This window comes from Trematomus bernacchii, unplaced genomic scaffold (genome assembly GCF_902827165.1).
Source record: "Trematomus bernacchii unplaced genomic scaffold, fTreBer1.1, whole genome shotgun sequence".
In the NCBI taxonomy this organism is placed as follows: Eukaryota; Metazoa; Chordata; class Actinopteri; order Perciformes; family Nototheniidae; genus Trematomus; species Trematomus bernacchii.
In genome coordinates this window covers 9,714,393-9,739,616 of record NW_022987564.1, presented here as the reverse complement: position 1 = coordinate 9,739,616, position 25,224 = coordinate 9,714,393, and the positions used below count along the sequence as shown (strand labels likewise).

The 25,224-nt window shown below is 38.4% G+C and overlaps 2 protein-coding genes across 2 annotated transcripts; both read right to left on the bottom strand.

Annotated features, from left to right (window-relative positions):
- Nucleotides 1-169: 169 nt before the first annotated feature.
- Nucleotides 170-7,646, bottom strand: sf3b4 (splicing factor 3b, subunit 4). The gene is made up of 6 exons (XM_034125451.1): nt 7,557-7,646; nt 6,407-6,535; nt 5,764-6,306; nt 4,355-4,507; nt 3,617-3,772; nt 170-506 (listed from the first exon to the last, which is right to left on the bottom strand). Exons 1-6 carry the CDS (start codon nt 7,588-7,590, stop codon nt 337-339), a joined length of 1,185 nt encoding a protein of 394 aa, XP_033981342.1. The 5' UTR covers nt 7,591-7,646; the 3' UTR covers nt 170-336.
- Nucleotides 7,647-8,308: 662 nt separating this feature from the next.
- lix1l (limb and CNS expressed 1 like) lies at nt 8,309-19,697 on the bottom strand. Its single transcript, XM_034125249.1, has 6 exons — nt 19,155-19,697; nt 15,781-15,944; nt 15,185-15,325; nt 12,924-13,019; nt 12,433-12,510; nt 8,309-11,561 (listed from the first exon to the last, which is right to left on the bottom strand). Exons 1-6 carry the CDS (start codon nt 19,489-19,491, stop codon nt 11,310-11,312), a joined length of 1,068 nt encoding a protein of 355 aa, XP_033981140.1. The 5' UTR covers nt 19,492-19,697; the 3' UTR covers nt 8,309-11,309.
- Between the last annotated feature and the right edge of the window lie 5,527 nt (nt 19,698-25,224).

Here is a 25,224-nt window from a genome sequence, read left to right as displayed (position 1 = left end):
CATTACTTTGGTTTCAACCCTTAAGAGTCACGAGAGGAAATGCCACCAAGCAGACAGGGACACATGGCATGGCGTGTCAAAATGGCTGCTATGAAGAAGCATTTTATTATGATATTAACCATGCAGACGAAGATGTTCATATTCATGAGTTAAAAAATTACTTTTCAAAATGTGTACTAAAAAAATTTATTCATTGAAGGTCTTCATCTGTACAATGACCACAAAAAAAAAATACATACACGGGGTTAAATGATTCTCACTATTACAAACTTGAGTAGATCTTAAGAGGTATTAAAAAAATCAAAATGAGAGCCCGTTTCTGCAGCCTGTAATGGATTATGGTGGCATTGGTGCTCTCATAGGAACGCGGGGCGGGACACCGGGGGGCCTCGGGGGCATCGGGGGTCCTCTCTGGAAGCCAAAAGGAGGACGAGGAGGAAGGCCAGCGCCGTAGCCTGGTGGAGGCATGGGAGGAGGGCCTCTCATCCCTGGAGGCACCGGGTGACCTGGGAGAAGAAGAGGGAGGGTCATAACATGGTAAAATATTCATCTCTGATTATATGCTACTATAGCAGACTCTATGGACATAATTCATCATTGTCTGTGGTTAAACACTAGCAAACAATGAATGTGCCTTTCTGTTTTATCTTCTCACAGTAACAGTTGGACAGGGTCAGTGTGTTACTATGGTCGTATAGCAATCCATAGTCTAGGTATTACTATTAGCCGGTAAATAAACAATACATTGCGTAGTCAAAGACAGAAGTTGTTAGTCTCTATTTTTCACAACTTTTGCACTCTCACCAAAGCCAACGGTAACCACAGTTAACAATATTTGTTAGCATCATTAAATGCAGAGGTTTTGCACTACGGTGGATAATGAACAGTTTGACCCATGGGGCAAAACAGTTTTCAAAACCATCAGTTTTTATCATTATAACAGCTTTTAGCCCCTTCCAATCTAGGAAACCAGACAGGACTGAACCGGACTGCTTGGCCTATTGCTCCATGTAGATTTTCTCGAGAACTGCTAATGCTAACAATGTCACACTTGACACAGCACTTCCTTTGGTCCCGAGCAATACACCTGCCAGAATATAGCTGCATCCCCTAGCACATGGATAGTATGGAGGACAAGCTGTACTCCGTGTTACTGTAGCAGTGTTGGAAATTAACTTCATGCTCCCTTTTTCTTTTAACCAGCCACAATTTTATCACACTTTTGTGTTACTAACTTCTTTTGGAAAACATTTCTCCCTAAAACAAAACACTTTAAAGGTCCCCTATTATACTGTTTTTCATCAATATATTATAGGTCTCATATATACAAAACATGTCTCTGAAGTGTTTGGCTCGAAATACCAAACAGATCATTGTAGCATCCCATAATCCCCTCTGTTTCAGCCCTGTTTCAAAAGTGCTGATTCTCTGTCTGTTACTTTAGATGAAAATAAGGAGCCACTCCCCACGCCCCTCTGAGATATTTGGTTACAAATAACACAATGGTGCTCTAGTACCCCTTTCACACCAACGCAACTCCGGTTCAAGCTCCGTGCTAGAGCTTTTCAGGTTCAGAACCGGTACTTCGGTTTAGCTCCGGCTCTTTTCACACCGCTCAGAGCCCGACTGGTGCTGCCGCTGCTGCGTCATGACGTCACAGTTTACGTCGCTGATTTTCTCCCCAACGGAGCTCACCTCACAACAACAACGGGCCGGGGACTGCGTTGCTTTTAATCATACGAAGCCAGATTAAATTAAATAACGACTTCTCCAACCTTATACTTTTCTCCAGAGTGCCGTGGTTCATTGTTTATTAATGTGTTTCATTTACCGACCGCTGCAGTGCTGCTGCTCTTCCACGAGTGTATTCTCCCGTTAGCTCCGGGTTAGCTCACACGGCTCTAAAGTATTCACTGTCTGACTGTCACACAAGCAGCTGATACATATCCCCAGTTCCCCTTAAGTGAATGTGTGTCAGTCTGAATTGACGCTGTTTGGCATCACAACGCTGTTATGAAAGTTTCTCTGGTATAACATGGGTGATGTTAGCATAGCAACCGAAGCTAAACTGACTACTTGCTAAGCCGTTTTCTCCAGGCACTTTTTACCGACGTATTTTTCATTATGATTCTACTTGTGATAGTCGGACATGACAACCTGTGCAGCCCATGTATTGATTCCATCCGATAGCTGCTATAATACAAAACAAAACGTCTGCCTGCTCTCCACAATGATCAATAACAGCGAACGGATGGTCAAAGTAAGGTACAAATAAACAGAATCACACGAAGCCTGGTTAGTGTTGCCTGACTTTATAAAGCGTGTTTTTTTATAAGTGTGTGGTTGCCTTCTAGTCACTTTGCTCAGCACTACTGCTTGTTACAACTTTTATTTGCCGTACTCGCCTTAACTGTTAGCTCAGGTTAATCTCGCCCCCCTCCGACGTAAGCGTGACGTATGCGGTTCTTGCTTCTAGACGGACAACTTTTTGGTGCTCGAAACGAACCGGATTCCGGAGCTTAGAGGCTGCTCCGCTGCGGTGTGAACAGGAAAACCCGGTGCTTTTCAAGCACCAGCACCGAACCGGCCCCGAAACACCGTTGGTGTGAATGGGGTATAGGAGGAGATTCAGGTGATAAGGTGGGGGGGGTTACCTTGGTTGGTTATTGGCTAATGGTTACACAACCCAAAAAAATCGTTATGACATCATAAAGTGGCCAAAATCTAATCAGCTCATTTTCAGACAGGTTTTTATATAAATGGATCAGGACAAAAAGTGAGTGAATCTTTTTCCTGAAACTTTCAGAATCTTTTTACACGGAGAGGGGGACACATGTTTATGTATAAAAGACATGAAAAAGTGGATTTTGCATAATAGGTGACCTTTAAGAACTGCTTGTGATTCCACCAGATTTAGCACAGATTATTCCAGTAACGTTGTGAACTGATTCAAGCTCGGAAGAATAGCTTATAAAATAGTATCATACCAGTATACAATCATTTGTACAGCAAACCTCTAACCAATATTATTGGTATTTCTTTCCATCAACACACCTACAGATCAGCGTGAAACTCATGTGTGAAAGGGCCATACACTGTGCCAGAAAGGCAATCCAACTAGTCCACTGCACGCCACAATGTGTGAGAGCGATCTAACAAAATCTGATCTATATGATATACATTTTCAGGCATGACAAAAGGTGTAATGGATTTCATCTCTTGTCCAATCTATGAGCCTCTTTTTATACAAGGCGTAACATTTTACCACGTTTTTCTCATTATAGCCCACTGTTCTTTTCAGTTCAAGACGTGGACTATGGTGAAGGTGTCCTTTAAAAATTGATTGTGCTAAGACGACCACGACAGAGATGTGGTTGATCAATAGCACACCTGCCTATAACAGCTTAATTGTCATGGTAGTCTTGGCAACGTGGGTATCTGTCAATACTACAAATCAATAATAAATGTTTCCGCTTAACCAACCAGTAGAAGTGAGGTTATCCCCATTTCAGTTGCTCTTTATTGGAGCTTTTTACGCGACAGAGATGTTATTTTTTTTAAGCTGAAAACACGTTAATTTGATAACAAATATTTGAGGAGTAGCTCCAGTGCTTACCCATGGGATGTCCATATGGCGTTCTGGGTGGCATGCCCATGGGCGGAGGAGGCATGCCGGGTGGTAGCGGGGCGCGGGACTGGTTTGATCCTGGGGGGGCCGGGGGGGGAGGCACCATGCCAGGAGGACCAGGAGGCATGGACATCTGAGGCATACCTGCGTTGCAGAAACAGTTACGTGTTAATGCTCAATGCTTCCTTTGTTTTTGAAAACACTCGTTAACATGAACAAACTGTTTTAAGGACACAGATCTATTCAATGTTTAAACCAGGCTTTTTACAACCCTTTCAAAGTCAATTTAAAGCATTTTAAGTAGGGCTGGGTAATATAAAAAAATCTATTATTACAATATTTAACCAAAGACCTTGATTTTGTTATAGGGGGACGATGTTGTAGGGCTGGCCATTGATGCTTTTATCAGAAACTCATTACACTGTGAGAATTTAGACAAATATTATTCAGTAATTTGGACAACATAAACAAGAGGGTAAAGTAAAGAAATATCACTTTACTTTATTGCAGCCTTTAAAAACATAAAAAAATCGAAATCTCACGATATTGATATGATATAATGATGTTAATATATATATTATTAATATATAACTCAGCTCTACACAACCTTGAAAACACCTGTATAAAGCTCACTTGTTTTTAGCACCTGTGGTAACTGTCAGTATACATTCCCCTATATACATACTTGCAGCCAATGTGTATACTTAATCTTTGACAAACTAGTACCTGGATGCATGCCGCCAGGGAAGGGTGGGGGTCCGGGTGGAAGCCCCCCGCCCTGTTGGCCACCTGCATTCGGAGGCATGTTCATCGAATGGGGGATTGATGGAGGCATCGATCCAGGAGGAGGAACATTAGGGAAACCAGGAGGTGGCATGCCTGCACAGAAACAAGTTGTATTTACAAGTTATTATATTGTACTAATGCACAGTGTCTTCGCTAAATATTATATGGTCCTCTCTAAGTATTTGTTGAATATTTAAAAATGTCATTAAAGAGGTTAATTTGTTAGCTGTTATGTTCACTCTTAATTCCAGACATCACCCAAGATTAAACATATCGATGTAATTATCACTTACCCACACAAGAGACATCTCTTGCATTTCCTACTGGGTTTACTGTATATCTCTGTTGGTAATGAAACCTGTTATCTGCTCTCAGAGCACTTACATCGTTTTAACTACTCGATAAATAATCATTAATTAGAGGCAGCTGCTGTAAATGGAATATGATTGGGTATTGCTAGTTGAAAGCCTAAAGCACTAACCATCGCCTGATGCCCCATGGCTGTCAAATTATACTAACTGTAACTGTGGCCACCAAATATCAGCATGTAGGCGGCCCCCTGTGTTACATCAGGTCTCTCCTAGGAATTAGATTGCCTCTCAATGAAATTATAGTGTAACAGTGTTTAACAGAATGCGACCTGAGCAACGCCCAATTTCTATTGGAATGTCCTAAATATCCCAACACAGCGGCGGTTTGAGATGATCTTTTGTCGGATAGGTTTTTTACATTTCTGCTGTTCACTTAAAAAAAATCTGCAATGGAAATCATTATCTATAGATGGGACCGTTAGTTTTGAGCCCCCCCCCCCCCCCCCCCCCCCAGGTCTGTGGGGAGCAACAGCTGACAGCAAAAGGCAACATTACAAGGTACCATTGACTTTACATTATGACACTTTAAAGCTATAGACTGTATATGTTTAAACTCTATTCAGAAACTTAAATAAATATAGTTGTTTGATAGAGATGTCTTCAAAGCTAAAAGAGATAATGGAGGGTGAACTATGACCTGATAACAAAACAATTTTTTTGCAGTGTGTGAACTATTAAATTGGGAAAACTTGAGTTTAAATGCAAATAAAAAGTGCTTTTTTGACCCAATGTAGTGTTAACTTTGTTTGACGTTATATGGGTATGATCAATTATGGTGCAGGGCCTGTAGTACAAACACCATCTTCCCTGCATGTCAAACTACAATATGTTCTCTATGAGTATATGACCTGAAATGAACATTTATTAAGTTACTATTAATGGGATCTTTCATGATGATTAGTAGTTGTAAACAATGTCATATTGAAAAGAGGCGAGCCACTGAATATCCTACATGTAACCACAGTATTTTCGTCATACCTGGCATTGGCATCCCACTCCCCATAGCAGTGAGAACCGGCGTTGGGGCACTCGCTGGCGGTGGAGCGTCTGCAAACAGCTGATGAGGCCTGTCTGCCTGGGAGAGAGGGTTTTGTGCAGCCAGGAGTCGCTCTGCGGCAGAGCCATGTCGTTCTCCTTTGGAGTCCTTCTTGAAGGCGTAGGACACAGTGATGGGCCTGTTACAGAGGTACTGGCCGTTCATGGCTTCAATGGCGGCATCTGATGCGTCAAAGCTCGCAAAATTTATGAAAGCATAACCCTTGGAGTTGCCGGTGTCTGGGTCTCGCATGATCTTCGGCGTCTGGAGGATCACGCCGAAGGCACTGAATGTGTCGTAGAGCAGTTTCTCGTCAATCTCAGGGTCCAGATTACCAATGAAGATGTTGGCACCCACATCCAGGTTTTTGTTGTGTGCAGAAGCCTTATTTACTCGAATGGGTTTGCCATAGAGCTTTATCATATTCATGATTTTTATGGCATAGTCAGCATCTTCTTCACTAAGGAACTCCACAAAGCCATAACCTGAGAAGATAAAAAAAGGTTGCTACATGCATTTTTCTGGATACAAAAAGATGCACGATTTTTTCTTGCGTAACAAGAGTTGCACTTAGCGGTTACTCACCTTGATGTTGGCCGGTCACCCTGTCTTTTGGCATGTGCGTGTTGACAACAGGGCCGGCCTGCAGGAAAAGCTCCCATAGTAACGGCTCTGATACTTTCTCATCCAAGCCGCCGACATATACAGTGGCATCTGAAAACATTAATTACAATTTTAAATAAACGTGAGAGGGAAATTAACTGGATGTCCAAAAATGCATTGAACTTTAAATGGATTTCAAAAGGAAACATTCTCAAGATATAACATACTGTTGAATGAAAGCATGTGGCCTTTAAGTCATTTGGAGAATATAATAAAAATAATGTTGTGAGATTACAACTGGAGGACATGAGATCAACTTTAAAAACACATATATATTTATATACAATCATTAAAAAATATAATGATGACGATTCTTCCAAATATGTTTAATAAGAGCAAAAATGTGTTTGCAAACTTGAATATATATATTTATTTATTTAGGATAAACCCCCTGGAAGGCACATCATATCAACAACATAGAAGTTTAAAAAAAAACATTGAACAGTTAAGCAGAAACTGAAGAAATTCAGTTAAAAAGAAGTCCACCTTGATAAGGCTGCAACGTAGCCAATAATACTCTCAAATACGACTTTCATAGACAGTTCTAACTGAAGTGAAGACCAATACGTTTATATCCTAACAGTTTAGTTATATGTTCACCGTAATTATAATATTAATTTCCACAGAACACATTACTATCCTATCAAAGGTTTCAAAAACATATTTCATATAGAAAAATGTGAAGTCATTTGTTTAGCTACTCAACATGGTGAGCTTGCTAGGCTAACTTTAGCTGTTAGCTAACAGGATGTACCTCTGCTTCTAAATTACTCACAACAGCCGCAGCAATACTTCAAATTAATACATAATCAACACCGCACCAACGTTATCATAACGCAAACATTTGAAATGCATTAAGAGTATATTAAACTTCATTGAATGGGTAAAGCAGCAGCAAGCTAAGCTAACAAATGAACACTTCCATGTGATACACTGGCGGATGTTTACCACTAACTATGAGCTAAACCGGCGCTCACACTCATGAGGAAAGCCGTATGAAATGTAATCCACATGCAGATTCAAAGATGACTTAAATAAAAGTCTGAAACAGAGTTAATAAAGAGGTATTTACCTTGGTTTCTTTCTGAAATTGGTCCCGCTGCCATGTTGAATGAGCCAGGCAAGCGTCCTGAACTGAGGCCCCGCCTCTTCCTGTCTGTGTGTTCCGGGAGCGGAAGTGAAACAAAATAAATAAATACTTTTTTTTTTTAAAGCCCTACCTATTTACGCATTCGTTTTTAAATAATCTTTAACAGTTATTTATTTTTACAATAGTGAGCAATGTTGTGAATGTCAATTGACAGGCCTTGTTGTTGTTTTATCATAATGCTATACCCACTCTGATATCAAAGGCAGGGTTCCTACCATTTTTGGCAAATTACTTATGATATCTATTGTAATCTATGAAACACATGCAAGTTCACAAGGACTGCAAATTAGCTTCAACTAGAAGCCCGTCTTTGATTCATCAGTTGCATTACGTCAATGTTTATCTGCATTTTACTAAACATTAAATATGTATTAAAGAGGAACCGGGAATTCCTGCAGACATAACATTGAAACAATCTATATTGCCTGGAACAATAAGCAATATCACTTTATAGCCCTTTTCCTTCCTATCCCGTTTAGAGCAAAGTGTGGAGCACACTATGCTTTTGTATGAAATGGGTACATTTCATTCTAAAATGTTTTTGAAAAGCAATTTTTTGTGTGTAAATTATACACATCACATACCAATAAAACATTACTAATAATTACCTTTTTATACTAGTTGTGATTGAAACAAGTAACAAGACCATTTAATACACTTTTGTATGAGCCATTTTATTACATTATATAAATCTAATAAAAGTATAAACATGGAATACAAAATATTCATAGAAAATACATACAATAAGAGCCTTCAGAAACACTATCATAAAACAATACTGTATGGAATACGAAACATTAAAAACAAACTTAATCAACACAACATGCATAAAAGATAAAAAGCCCACGTTCTTTTATAAAATGGATATCAAAAAAATATATTGTTTAAAAAAGCCTTCATTGATAATGATCACAAAGAAAGATAAAAGGCATTTTTAAGAAGAGAGCTCGAACATGAATGGCTTGTAGTCAAAAATCACACACACGCATCAAAGTAACAAGAAAAATAAAAAATAAACACACAATTTAAGATCTCGAGCCTCATTCCTGTAAAAAGATCATTCAAATAGTTCATCTCTGCAGATGAGGTTCTGGAAGCAGGAGAAAACCAAAGTGAAAGAAAAATGTAAGATTTGCAGGGTTCGAGCTGCAGAGTTGTGAGGTTTAAGTGTTCATTGTTTCAGTTCAAATGTCTATTTTGACTTTTCAGTATTGACTGAAGATTGCTGCAGAGACAAAACTTACTCAGAAATATCTTCCTGGTTGTGCTGCACACATATTTTGCAAGCTGAGTACCAAACAAACAATATATAATGATTATAAATGTATACCAAAGGTAACAAGATTTAATAAATCCTTCATAAACTTATGTCATGTAACATTTTAATATTTCAACATTTTGAGAAATGTGCTTATTCATCTTCAGGTGGCAAGATTCACGTCTCTACTGTAACAATTCAGATAATCAGCCTTTAAGCTAAGCTGAAGCCTTACATTTAAAATGGACTAATAAGAGATTAGTAACTCTATTTCAGAAAGAGAATAAGCACATTTCTCAAAATGCCAAACATCTTCTATAAGTAACAATAATATAGCATGTAATATTTACCTTTACATGAAATAACAAAAACATTTTAAACAGAGTAAAGCCTCCTTTAAAGACCACATTAAAGGAAATGAAATGTTTAGGTTGTTTACATGTGTAACCAATTTAAAAAAGGCACAATGATTCAGGGAAAAGAGTGAAGTAATACAATTAAATCTGGCTTTAATCATACTCCATCTCTGCTTCTTTGTTTTTTATTTGCAGACTCCCCACATGTAGTGTAATCAGTTTCTGCTGTTGATAATCCAGCATTTAGCAGTGAGAATGAGCGCTCCTGCTGTTTAACTTGCATAACTCACTGCCCACACTACATCCAACAAGAGCAACACATTATCCATTAAACTCTCACTTCCATTACATGGGGTCTTTAAAAGGCTACCCACCAACATGACTTTATCCGTATTATGTATTCAATACATTTTAGATACATGGAGAAATATGAAGATATCACATATTCAGCATGAACTAAATTAGGTCCTTCAACATGAAAACATTTGATAAGTGCGACTCATATACACTGTTTAGCCCATTGACATACACTAGCACTGCTAACAAACAAACTGCTTGTTCAATCACAAAAGATCCCTCAATTTGTTTTTTTGGCCTTCACATTTAGACTCCAATCAACACTGTTCTTTGACTCAATGAGATCATGACCTACATTTGAGTCTACTAAACTCTGTTCTCTAAATGAAGCACATGACAAACCCATCCTGCATCACAATAACAATTCAGTCGTCTAAATGTTAAACAGCATTGCTTTGCAGATCCTTAGTTGATAGCACACTGAAAATATACATTCAGCTACTGTCATGGTCACCAAGCACACAATGAACACTAAAATAGTAAGAAGCCCACCAATAAAAAAGAAATACATAGTGACGGTTCATTATCTGATTTCTTTTTCAAAAACCTGAGCAATCAGTCAAATGCTGATATTTAAACAAAGAACCTACACATTCTTATATGAGTGTGCTTCAATGCTGTCTTGAATTCATTTCAATTGCCACATATATACACTTTCTTTTCATTACAACAGGCAGAACACATTCTTGTAACCATTATCGAGGGTTTAGGGATGTACGATATGGTATTTGCAGATATTTGATATACCGATATTCTGTAACCATATTCTGTTTCCACATGTGGCCGATTGCCAATGTGGAAACCGATATGCACGTATTTTTTATCCATCATATTGCAGGAAACATAAAGCCTCTCCTGTAGTGGAATTATTTACATATCATTATGCCTACTGTTGTCCCGATGGCCTTCTGGCATATGCAGACATTTTGAAGAAATGTGAACATTGACTAAGCATAATAAGAAAAACTACTTTAACTAAGGCAACATGTAAAACAAGTCATATTTTTGTTATGTAACATATAAGCATTTTTGTTTCCGAGGAAATGTTTACTCCTGGCTGATTCCTATATTTCATTTTAAAGCCTCTATCTGACGATACCGATAGTTAGTTGGAATCTTTTATCCCCTTGCGGTTTTTGTGTGTTTAAAAAATATGTTGATTATTTATGTACACAGGGTACTTGCCATTTAGATTTAAGGAACCATAAATGTTTTTATCTTCACTTGCTGGTGTCCAAAATACTATCAGAGTAAACATAGCCAAATAAAGGAAATCAAAAAGATTAAGAATGATCCAAACCTTAAAAAAAAAAGGTTTGGTTTGGTGGTATATAAACTTACGTCCCGTACATTCAGTGATGAAAGGCAGGGTGTGTTTCGTCTACTTTGACTCAAATAAAGTATGAAATAATAAAAAACATGTTAACCCCAAGTCAGTTGAAAAAGCCCAGCAAGTTTACAGGTATCTTTTTTAAAGCACTGTTATCCTGTAATCACTAGGCACAAAGAGGCAACGGCTATAACGGCAAGGGTTGGTTTTATGGACGGTTGTGCATACTGTAAATCAAGGCCTGATTACCTGGTCCTCATGGTATTCAAAACACAAGATACAAACCCTTTCAGATGAAGCACCTTTACATGTATGATGTAATCAGTACTATTACCGGGAGAGTGAAGGCATGTTTTTCCACGATGGAGGCAGGTTTAGTGCGAGGGCAGCGTGGCAGTGTTGGCTGCGTTGAGTTGGCCCACAGCAATCATCAGGATGTCCTTCTTCTCTTTGTAAAAACGCAGTTCTCTTCCCGCCAGCCTCGCGTCCTCCAGTTCTCGCTCCGTCGACGCCACCTCCTGTGCGATAGTGCTCGCCACACTCTGCTCCCGGTTCACCCAGTCGGCTGCCATCTGAGTGCGCATGTCATCATCCAGAGCCCGGTTGGAGTAGTGAGCCAGCACTTCCTGCACATAAAATGAGACAGAGGAAGCTAAGTGGACTTCCAAGGTTAAATGTGGTCAGACTTCAGTAAATCTCCGCCTGTGTGTAAAGCAAGCGTTATATTTCAAATGATATAAGGAGATAATGATCTTATTCAGACGGACACGATTGATACTCTTTCTTAATCATTCTAAAATGTTGTGTTTCTGCTATCAGTTGCATTCTTTTTCTACTGTAGCAATGTACTGCACAGTTAGTTTTTACCTCACATACACAAATAAGTATAACCTTGACATTTTCAAAAAAGACAATATTGCCCAACTTGAAATACAGACATAATATAAAAACATCACAATGGCTCAATTTCTTGGCTGAACATCTCTCAATGAAACAAATCACTGTATTTAACCAACATTAAATGGTTTAATCTTATGATGCCTGGTGCTGCTTTCTGAGAACTCTGAATCTGTCTTTTTTTATATACACCTTGTCTTTGTTCTTAAGCATCTTGTCTTGATGTACACATTGGCTTGCCTTATGTTAGCTTATATATGGTGAAAAGAGAGTCAGTCGGAGTAGAGATATCAAACCTGATATCAAGAAAGTCAAAGACAATTTCTTGGATCTACAATTTGAACATACTTCACAATTCAGCTGCATAAACCAAGAAGCTTATGGAGACATTATTTGTTAGCATTTATAGTGCTTGTTTATCTGCAGTGATGTTATTTTCCAGCTCATCGCTGCTCTCAAAAGTGTGTAATGCTCTGCATCAGTTATGCCATGAGGGAAAGATGGGACACAGAGGTTGTTTGTTTAGAAGACTAAATTAAAAGTGATGAACACCACGTCTGCGATTGGATAATTGAACCCATGTCGGATGAAAGACGGTACCTGTCGGGAACACTGTCGTTCTCTCATGGCTTTCAGACTTCCATTCCAGTGCAGCAGCTGGAACACGGTCATCAGCTCCTGAAACACATTTAAAACAGCAGGAATCAGGGATGAAACTCGCCTCAAGAGACTAAATGTGTAACAACTCGGTGTTGCAAAACAAGAATGCTTCCCTCAGTTTCCCTTTTACCAATTAGACATAGGGTGGTGATGTTCTGGCTACAAGCTCTGTGTTAAAAGATAAAGAGGTCACAAATCGGCTCAAACTGCTGTGTTTTAACCCTTTCAATAGATCTAGAAGCAAACAAACTTCATTTAACTGGTCTTTATCTTTGTTATATTAGATGCACATTAAAGCTTAACACATACAACACTCTAAACACGGCATCAAGGCTCAAACCTTTCACACTGCTATTTGCAATTCTATCGTCACACTATCCTCTGGCAGAAAATGCATCTTAACACGACAAACATTCCTGAATTTTCCACACCTGAAACTCCAGCATGGATTTTCCTTTGTTGGACTCGAGCATGAAGCGAAATGCTCCAATTCCTGTGTTAGGGTTGTCAGCCTCTTCTCTGTTTCCCTGTAAACAACAACAACAACAAGTTAATGTCACCCAGCTGTGTTGGCTCAAACAACAGAGGCCTGTACTACGAAGCTGGTTCAACCTAACCTGGATATGTTTGAGTTAGCCGGTTGGCCCAATCCAAAACATACGCGCTCTGGCTAAACTGTACTACGACGCTGGTTATCAAGTGGATCGCTCAAGCCAGCCGTGTCCTATCTAGTTAGGTGCGCGTTCACATGAAAGGGGTGGTATTTGGAGCATTCGACCAATCTCAAACACGGACAAGCGTACTGACAGCGCAGCGTCATACTTCCTGAATGAAAAGTGAACTTTAATATTAGTCAAATATGAAGAAGTTAAACTTTAAACATCCATGACTTAAACACTTTATCCAGGATAAAAGCCACATAGCTGCACCTGCAAGGTGAATACAGCTGGTAAAAGAAAAAGTGTTTGAATGCGTACATTAACAGGTTTATGAAATCACTGCCCCGTCCAAGACACGAGTGGATCTGACTTTAATTAGGAGAATTTGACTCGAGTGTTTCGTCAACTTAATGTGTTGCTTAAAATAATACTTCTGCATACAGTATGTGACACTGTGAGTGTTGCACGGCCAGATACGGCTCAAGAAGCTGACTCAAATAAGGAAATATATGATACATTATGATGTGATATGATATGAATGATAATGGGACACATCGACGTCTGCACTCACAGTGCCGCGGACTGTACTTAATGTTACTCTGATCCGGTTACTTATGTCGTGGCAGATATTTAAGTAAGCTTTCTTAACGCTAATATTATAATAGTCAGATTGCTCTGAAGATGGGAGGGGATATTCTATTAATTTTCACGTTCACACAGTCAGTTGATTTTGGCCGGCCGTCTTTCCTGCAACGGCAGTTTTTCTGTATTTCCTCTGTCCTGTAATATGAATTGATCGCTTTAAACTCCGCACACGGAGCTCTGATTGGTCAGCAGGCAGTGCTTTCACTGAGTTGATCTCTTAGCCTGCCACCTAACCTGCTCCGGAGCAGGTTTGCCGCTCAGTTTTATGTTTTATATATATACAATACTTTATATTACAAATCATTATATTAGCTCATAAGATATGAGTGGTGGAATGTGAAAGTATTCCAGTACAATTTTTACTTTCACTTTAGTTATTAAGCATACTTTAGACTTTCACCCTACACCACTACATCTTAGAGAAAAGTATTGCTTTTTTACTTTACTACGATCTTTAAGATTTTGATAATTTTAACATGTAACAAGTAAACAGGAAAAGATGCAGTAGCATATTATCAATCTAGTACTATACGAAGTATCCACAGATACAACATTAAAAGGATCTTACATAAAAAGATGTGTGGGAAGAACTGATGCATAAGTTACCATGGAAATCTAGCCTGCTAAAAAGAGAACCAGCGTCGTAGGACCGGAAAGCCCGAGATTTCCCTGAAGTTAGCCGGCTAAGCGAAAATCCAGCTTCGTAGTACAGGCCTCTGGTATGGTGACATGAAATCTAACTGTGTGTTGTATGCATACAAAACATGTTTTGTAGGAGTGTATTTTAAAAAATAATGATATCTGACGGAATTTCTTTTAAGAAAGTTGATTGAAAAATGTATGGCAAAGTAATATTCCTTATTTTCCTTTTTACGGCATCATTTATTTGTGGACAAATAGCCATGTTCATGTTTCTAACTGCATGAGATTTTCAAAATTAGATAAGATATACTTTTTGCTCCTAATTTGGGAAATTGTTTTGTACAGCAGGATGTAAAAATAGGCATTGCACATCAATACAAAATAAACAGTAAATATATACATATTAACAATTCATCTAAAGATAATCCATACAGCACACAATATAAAATATACAGAATACGTTGGAATACACTGCAATGGACTAACCTACTACTCAGAAAACTAAATCAATCATAACATCTGCAAAGTAGTCACAGTTTTAAAATAAAATGTAAATGCAGTGAGGTAGTGTGAGTGTAAAAAACAGTACCACATGAATTAATACTAATGCATTATTTAATCTTTATTTTCTATAACTTTCATTCACATATCAGCACAACACAGTGCAGATACACTGTGACTTCCTCCTCACTGCCAGTGAATCACTTGAGCACAGGACTTCCTGTAATCTATTATAAATAACTTACATTGAAGGAGGCTAGCGCCTCACTGACGCTCTTCTCTATGAAGTCGTCTGTGATGCGGCGGGAGGGATGTTCATTGAAAACAGAGTTCATCAGGGCGATCTTGGCAGCGCTGCGTCGTGCCTCGGCTTTGGTGGGACAGAACTGTCAAACGGGGAAGGAATCATGCATTAGCGGTCAGATACGATCACTGTTACAGATTTACAGTCCAAAACATAAAGCCAGCCAGTGTTTATGTGGAGTTCACACTGTGAACAGACACTTTTTATCTGTCCTGAGAATCCATATTTAGTGTGCTGTGGTTGCAAGCATGTGGGTTTTTTTTAAAGATATTTTTTGAGCCAGAGAGTGCTTTTAATTTAGATGCAGTGTTCAAAGGGAGAGACAGATGGGAGGACATTGCCTAATACTACCAGCTCCAACTGAGCTCTCCAGTGGTTCATGTTGGAAATGTTTCAGCTTGTAACTAACATAGCACATTAGTGACCACTTTTGTTACAAATAATCATACTGTAAAACACCAATAAGCACTTTCTTAAAATCAAAAGAAGATGTGATGATGTTCTCACAAGCATGCTAAGAAATGAAACACAAGATACCTGGAAACTCCCGAAGCAGCTGCCTCCGGGAAGGCTGACGTAGCAGACATAAGGAGGGTTGCTGGATGGGACCATTTCATAAACAACTAGAGCTCCGTTTCTCAGGTCGGCGCCTCTGGTCAGCTTCATCTGCCAGAACTCTTGCAGAGCTTCCACCACGTTTACTGCAGGGCACAGAGATGAAAGCAACCTCATCACAAGCAGGAAACATGAGAATAAGTAGTTCCAATGTATCAAAATATGACGGAGGGAAAACACATTTGAGCTGGACGGATTGTAAACAGGATGGAGATCACACACACACACATGTGGGGGGGATTGTCGAAAATTGAAGTCATACTGAGAAGGGATTCATGCGGACAAACTTCACATTTTTACTAGCAATTGGATATGGTGCTGTACTGATTTCATTGTGAAATTCGCAAAAGCTTCTGTTTCTTTACAGGTTTTTTTATTGATTTATATTATGTATGTTACTCTCTATGTGGATGCAAATTATGCCATGTATAAACTGTTGTTGCTTGTTTGCTGAACTTCAAATATATATATTAATTAATTAATTTCCTGACAGTGCAGCTGTGTATAATTAAAATGTACTTTCAGGAAGTATAAAAATCCTTGTCACAGTGTGGTAGATCAACATTTTCTAACTGTACTCTGTGACATCTTCTCTAAACAAAAAGATGGGAAGGGAGGGGGGGGAGGTCATCTTAAGGATGCCAGAGGTTTTTCCTGGAAATATTTAGGTGGTGGCTGATGAGAGGAAACTCTGTATCACCTCAGAGGAGCTGGTTAAAGAAAAAACACTCCCTACAACTCTACACTTGATGTGCTCATGTGACAAAGCTACATCCCTGCCCTCCAAAAGGAAAACAACAACAAAGAAAAGCAGTAAAGGATTTGCGGCTGAATCGGAAATGATTACTTCTGTTTGGATCTGCAGGGAAATGTGAGTGCAGCCAACATCATCAGTTTTCTCTGAGCTCTTTACTGCTGAGCTCTTGTTTCAATCGCTCTCAAATCTGGAGACTGATCAGTGTGTTTAAGAGCTAAATTCTGACATTTGATATATCAATCCCTAAACTGCAATCCAAAAAAGGCTCTTACTGTGTGAAAAGGGAAAATACTGTGCTCTCTAAAAAATGTTCCCTTGCTGGTTGCCAATAAAAAGTAATAACATGTAAACAACAATTTGCTATTGAGAACAGCCAATTCAATATTATAAACAAAGCAAGTAGCTCTCCGTTATATTACTTTTACAACAAAGACATTTCTCATATGTATCCGTCCAATAGTTAACTTAAGCTAGTGCTAGATGTATGATGAGTCCCCCATAATATACATGAAGTACTGAGTCCACCAGAAATAGACTCAAGAAAACAAATCATTCAGACCCTGACCGAGTTATTTTTGAGCCTCTCAGGGATCGGTGCAGTGATAAGATAGAACGACAGGAAATATTTTGAGATAGAGGAGGATGGCATGTGACAATGGTGCTGGCCCAGACTCAAACAAACTAGGAGGCAGTGGCCTGATTTCAATCAGCACATGACTGACAAATATATCACGTGGAAAAGACAAAATAGACATAAATAGACATAAAAAATGATATCAGCCAGGGTAAATACTTGAGGGTCATTCTGCCAGGGACCATTTGAAAATGGTCCCTGGCAGAATGACCCCCTGTCTTAATACTCTTAAGACAAATAAAGGCCTTTTCATTCCCCGATAATGGCTGAATAATAACTATGCCACAAAGAAAATATAGAAACCCCAAATTACTGTATAATGTAGGGGAAATTATTATCTCCAAATGCTAAAATATAACAAATAATTTTCTGTAACAAGAACTCCTTTGTCGCAAGATTAAATACAAAAATTGGAGCAACATTAAGACAAAAATACCAACAGTCTTTATGGTCCTGCCAAATTTGAAGGTGTTAAGCTGCCTAAATGGGATAGAGGAGGAAAGAGGCTGTTAGTCAGGAGCACAGAGGGACAATCTTTTGGAAATAAATCCTATTAGCAGCGGGGAGGAACATTTGTGTCAGCTCCACCGCCAACAGGACAGCAGCTTTTGGTGTAATGTCTTATGCATAGGGCTTTCCAGCATGCAATAGAGATGAATAACATGTTTTATAAAGGTAGGTAAACTATGATAAACAGATATAAGCACAAATAAACTATACCTTGTGATTTTTGATTTTTTTAAGTTAACAGTTCATTGCATACCACTGTTAAAGCTCGATGAGAGAGTCTGGATAATCCACAAACATATTTTTGATAATTAATATACGGATGTCTATTTTGATCAGTAAAGATGTGAATAACCTAAATGTACCCACTAGATATACTGATAATAAGTGAAGTCCCTGCCTTTCCTTTGTTGTTAGTACGTTTTACTGTCTACATTACAGGACAGTAGTGTACCGTGTCCAATTTAAAAATAAGTTACATTTAATTAGGCTAATGTATAGGTATTAAAGCTTATTGTGTGTAAATGTAACCCCCTGCAGCTATGTCTTAATCCTTTAATGGAGGGATAAAAGCCAATGTTATAGCTATCTAAATATTAGAGGAAAACTTTAATTAAAAAAAAAAAACATTTTGGTGACATTGCATCCCAAAAGAACACGGTCAATCCTATAAGTAAAAACAATATAATGTCAGTATAGTTTTCAGTGTGCAACCAAACATAATAAAGGAATGTAGCTTCATTTGTGTCTGTTGCTAATCCACATCCAAACAAATGGTGCAGCTCAAAGTGGCTTTCTGCTCCTCAAAACTCCCCAAGTATAAACTAAACTATATGCCAGCAGTGGTGTAAAATAACTAAGTACATTTACTCAAGTACGGTACTTAAATACAATTTTTAGATACTTGTACTTTACTTATTTCAATGTTTTGCTACTATGTAATGTACTTCTACCCCACTACATATGTAAATAGTGTACCTTTACTCCTATACATTTATTTAATACCATTAGTTACTATGCAGATTTGGATTAATGATATGAAATATAATCAACACTTAAATCATACTTTAGTTACACCTTGAGTAATCCACAAGCTATCCTGCAGTATACTAAGTAATTACAACTATCTGCACCTTTACCAGCTTTGATAACACTTTAATGCATCAATAATTATAATTAAAACATAAAAATGTATTATTCTGAAATGGGCCAATGTGCATAATGAGTACTGTTGGTGCAGGATGCAGGACTTTTACTTGTAACAGAGTATTCCTACACTCTGGTAGTTATACTTATACTAAAGTAGCCTACAAGATATGATTACTTTTCCCACCTCTGTCTATATGCCACATGTTAACACCATTTGTCTCCACATTAACAGAGCATTATCCCCGTTACCTCTGCCGTAGCCCTGAGTGTGTTTAGCGAAGCTCCGGACCACAGCCTCCACCGCCTCCTTCAGCACCGCCGGGTTCCCCGGGTTACAGTGCCCTGCCCCCGGCCACGGCCCCGCTCCCAGCCCGCCGTACAGGCTGTGGAGCTGCAGCGGAGGAGGCGGCGGAGGAGGCCCGGACGAGGCGGACAGAGAGGCCGGGGAGGGCAGCAGCGGCGCGATGGGGACCGTCACCCCGGGCCGGAGAGAGGAGCGGAGCGTCCCGGTCGGTCCTGAGCCGAATCCGATGCCTGGCTGCAGCCGCTGAGGGCGGATACTGTCCGGGAGGACGTGAGATTCCATTGTCCCGACGTAACGTCTGCGAAGTCCCGGTGTGGGTTAAATGTGTACCCGACGGTTTTAGGAATAAACACGGTCTGTAGAGGCTAGAGGAACAAAGTGTTAGCGGGGTTTTGTCAATCACAGCCTAGAGAAGTAGTTAGCCGATGTTGATTCGACACATTTCACCGCTGCTGTGCATCTTCACTGTGTGGATTAGACTGCGGGGATGTCAGTCAACCGGTGCCTTCAAGGACCCCTCGTTCTCTAAATACTTAGAGCTGGGGAATCCATCACTGTACACAGTGTTAATGCATTAATTATATTATTAAGATAAATACACTTAATTTCTCTAACATTATGTACACCTTACTTAACACTTTGTAATGGATGTTGGGTGTTTGCTAAATATGGTATGGTTATAGGCATATTTGGTGTTTGCATGCAAATATTTTTTTGTTTTTTTTGTTTGTGTGTTTGTGTGTATTTTTCTAATCCAAATGTACTGTTTTAGGATAGAGTTTGCCATTTGAAAAGTATTGTAAAACCCATAGTGCCAATGTTGCGATTGTGTGTCATAGGCTTTCTGTCCAAGTAAAATAAATTAATGTTATCTAAAAGAAACACTTTCTCTTAACTTTGACCTTGCTACTGATTTCCTATGTTATCAGTTACAGCTTCAGGGATCAATACAATACAATTTGTAAAGTTAAACATTTTGAGCTTTGTCAGAAAACAATTTAGGTCAGAAAAGTTGTATTCTACTGTATGATAATTGTTTTGCTGGATTGAATGAAATGAAACAGTGTTTGCAATGTTTTATGCACCAGGATTTAAAACAAAGATTTGATAATAGGAACTGACAATGTAATAGATAACCCAGTTCCCCTATGAATGGTCTAATGGCACAAACGGGAAACAGATGGAAATGCTTTAAAATGAAAATAAATCTAATTGAAACATTTGGTGACTTGAGCATGAATAACATCCTAATTTCCTCTATGCAATGTTCAGTTATGTGCATTATGTTTTCATAATTACGACATTTACTAAAGCACCTGAATGCAGCAGTAGAAAGTCAAAGAGGTATCCAGCCAAGAAATCTGAGCCTCCCCTGTTCTCTGGGACGAACAGAGCAAAACTACAGTGTGGGCTCTGCAGCCTGAAGCATGTGATTAAACCCTAAAGTGAAGTAACTCAGTTTACTCGATAAGAGGCTGAAAACAATAACGATGCTTCTCTGGAACAGACAATGAAAGTCTGAAGTACCTGGGTTAAACTTTAAGTTAGTGGACCACCAAGGACTTGGGGAGGAAATGAGTCCTCCTCTAGAGCTTACTAAAGGTTTTTTATGACTTTTCTGGAGCCTGTGCACATTCTCATTCTTTCTGTGGTCTGGTTTCAGGCCAGAGGAGTGTGGAGAAGGATGATGGGGAGAATTTGAATATATCATTTTTCTCAGATCTGAATTTGCCAAAACACATTTTTAACAAATCTAGTAGACTGAGCGACTGGGTATCTCAGATCAATCTAACATCTGAGACGTGGCCTGGTAGCATTGATTACTTTAAAGTGCACATACAACACAAAGGAAAACAAACCATCCTTTATCACAACTGTAATGAGTGTTTGGCTCACTGGAGGGCGTGCTCTCATTTCATTACATCAGTAACCTCAGCTATGCAGCTCTGGGACAATTCAACACTGATGTTGTTCTGCAGTCCTTTTCTAAAGCTGCTCGGCAGGGCCATTTACCTTTTTTGACCACTTCTTGTGATCAGTTCTTTCTCTGACTGTTGATGGAATCACTATCCTTATAACAAACCACTGACCTAAACATTGTGTGTTTATTGAAGTAAGCTTGCATGTCAAAAATCCAGTGGTGGAAAATAAAAGTAATTTGAGGTTTTGTATATTTTGCTACTTTACATACACTACATTAAATAATGAAATATTATCCCCTCTTAACCTCTCATATTGTTTCAGTTAAATTACAGTTTAAAACCATAAGAAGTGCAATGCTCCAATGATTGATGAACAAAAGCAACGATTATAGCAATTTCCAAACAATGATTATAAATAATATTTTTCAGAACTTTGTTTTTTGTCTTCTCTACAGTTTCATTAATCATCTCATGTTTAGACCCATCACATTTATCCTGTGACCCTTTGAAGTAGGCCCTGACCCCTACGTTGGGAAACAGTGAACTACAGCTAATAAAGTACTTTAAACTCGCTCCACCTCAACCAGCTACAACAGTAAAGTCCTGATTACTCATTGATGCATCGGTAACAATCTAATCATACTGTATCAGTCACATTCCTATCTTCCTACAGAGACAGTAACTCTGAGGTCATTTCCCTGGTAATACTTCTTTACTTTATTTATGAAGGGGATGAACACAGAATCTGATCAAACATATATATATACAATACTTTATATTACAAATCATTATATTAGCTCATAAGATATGAGTGGTGGAATGTGAAAGTATTCCAGTACAATTTTTACTTTCACTTTAGTTATTAAGCATACTTTAGACTTTCACCCTACACCACTACATCTTAGAGAAAAGTATTGCTTTTTTACTTTACTACGATCTTTAAGATTTTGATAATTTTAACATGTAACAAGTAAACAGGAAAAGACGCAGTAGCATATTATCAATCTAGTACTATACGAAGTATCCACAGATACAACATTAAAAGGATCTTACATAAAAAAATGTGTGGGAAGAACTGATGCTATAATAATATAACTCTTTGAAAGACCATTCTGCTTAATGAAAAGTATACTTTTTATACTTGGAGTTCATTTTGATGATAATACTTCTGTACCTCTCAATTTGTTGATGTTCAGGACTGTTGCTTTTTATTTTTAGACTATGTTTTTTAAGGTTTTACTCAGGTCAAGGTTGAGTCCTTTTATCAACATTAGATATTAGACATTGTTACAAATGAAACAACCAACACTATAAAACATCATAATGCTGCATTTACTGCCACAATAGAAAGAACCCCTAAAATATTATTTAGGACATTTTCTTCTGTCTCTCTTTTTTTTCAGGTTTTTCTGAGTTTATGTTCAACAAAATTACACACAATACTCCACTTTCTATCAAACAGTTCTATCAAACAGTTCCCACCTCCTCCTGCTGCTGCAGCGTTTAGACTCAGGTCAGTGTCTTCCCTGCATGCCTTGCATACCAGATTTGTTTTTCTTTTCTAGAGGATGAGTTGGGAGACGTAAACAACCTAAAGCCGTTTCCACCCGGGGAGTCCAGGCCAGCCGTGAACACACTCTGGACAGGGAGATTCCCACATCTGGTTTCCATCAAGCTTTAAAGTCAAAACCTGATTTTTAAAACTCCAGTGAAGGGTTTTTCCAGTACATGAAAAGAGACTCAAAGGATTGTTGTTCAAGTTTTATTAAACAGCTCCTGTTGTTTATGTTCAATTCTCACATAATTCCCCTGTATTCCCAATTTGTTGACTGGTTTATGGCTGGGGGTGGATTCGGGGTTGAGAATTAATTATTTTACAACAGCCATAAAGATAAACTGGTAGCAGTAACACCCTGTTGGATGTAAACCAAAGGTAGAAGGTTTTCATCCACAATAATGAATGTCATATGTTGCTCGAAAGAACAGCGGACATTTTAAAAGACTACAGTGTTTTGTGACTAATAACTCTACAATGTAAGGTTTTGTATTCACTCCCAAACAGGACACTGAACTTTAACTCATTCCCTACCTGTTAAGGTAGACATTTAGTAAAAGCACATAATCAGAGTTCATGATATATATAGTAAATAACAGTGTTAGGAAAGCTACTTTAAAACCATAGATTTGCAAGCCACCAACTTTGTCACAAAGGAAGAAGTTGAACTATTCAGCAGAGCTACTCTAAGTAGAAATCCAGTTTGGTTAACTAAAGGTACTTAGAAAAAGTGTGTTTAAATAGTAAAACAATTAGATTAGATTGACCATATACTGTATATATGTGATATATATTGCAGAAAAGTCTTAAACAAAAGAGTCACATGCCAAATAAAAATGGCATTTCATTGTTCTGTTTTATTTTTTCCACCATGTTCATGTCTGAGATATAACCTCAATACCACTAAAGAAATAAGTCATTTATCACATTGTATTACTTAAAGTTGTTGTTTACTTGTGAGTATTGTAACATCTGACTTTCACGATCTTAATAACTAAAACAGTCTTCACATAAGGTCAGCCAGGCACTACACAAAGGTCAAAGGTCAAGTGTCTTGGGATGGCTAATGCATGAAAGAAAACGTGGTCTGTTTGGTCAAAGGGGGGTTATTACAGTGGAAAATAAAATAAAAAAGCATTCCTTTCGTCTTATTACCCAAAATAAAAGGTTGGAAACAACTAAAAGGCAAAACATTTCTAATCGACTATTGAATCACTGTTATCATTGATGAAAATATAAAAGTGGTTGAACTACCAGCAAGCTACTGCAAAATGTAGTTTCCTCCCTAACAACACCTCCCCAACACTGGTAAATAAATAGCAAGTTCACAACCACAATAGCAACTCTGTGAGGCAATACTTAAGCACAGTGATGAAATGAGCTACATCCAAACATGACGTCTTAGTTTTAACATGCTAACCTTTGCTAACTAACACAGAGCACAGCTGAGGCTGATGGGAACGTAATTGGTTTTGCAGATCTATACAGGACTAATTGAAATGTTGGCCTTGTGATTCAAGGGAACGTGATTCTATCCCAAATGTCATGGCAACACACTACTCAACATGTAAACTTCACAGATCACTTCTTATAGGAAATTATTCATAGGGCCCTTTAGTCTATGTTCTGATCATTTAAACTGCTCTCTTTCCAGCCTTGGGGAAGCGGTTTCTACCAGTTTGATGAGGCTGGACTTTCTTTGTTCTTGGGTTTCAACCACAGCTGTGTCTTAGACATGAAGATAAAACAATCTATTATTCAGACAGTAACAGGACAGTGTGACCTGACCGGGGACAGGACTTGCAGCGTCTTGTAATGTAATGTTGATTATGCTTCTAAGAGCAGGGGAAGAGAAGAGTTGGTTTGGGCAGAAAGTACTGTCACAACTGTGAGTAATTCTGTCAACATTGTCAATTCTCCAGCCAAAACCTGACGTCAATTTGCTGTTCTCCCGTGTACTCATTGTGTTTTCAGTTCAATGCTCCAAGAATTTTATCAGAACATCCATCAATCAATCACAGTTCATCAGTGCCTTACACAAATACCATGAAAGCTAAGGAATGGTCATTTATGATTCATCCCTTATTTTAAATGTAAATGATTGAATCATGATCCCATTACAACCTTAATTGAAGTAAAGTTGAGTAAATACAATTAAAAGCTTAGTTTAGGGTGCCATTATTGACAAAAGTAACAAAATCTGTGAACAATTGTAAAATAATTATAAATGAATCAGGGTATGTTAAAACAATAATGAAATCAACAGGGATAAAACAGGACAGTCTTTCAGTTGTCTTATTTCTTATCATATATTTTGCAGCTGATGTGGCAATAACAAAGTTTGGCCTCAACGTCATCGTGGTGATGCTGTTCTCAGTAATTGAGCGTTTTATTTAATCACCATGATAAGATGCACTCTGGTGTTGGACAGTCAGAGGGACTGTTGGACTTTGCTTTTGTTTGCCCAGGTGGCAGATGAGCAGCAAGGGTTGGCGCTGTGATCCCCTCACTGGCCCAAACATCCAATAATGTTTTGTT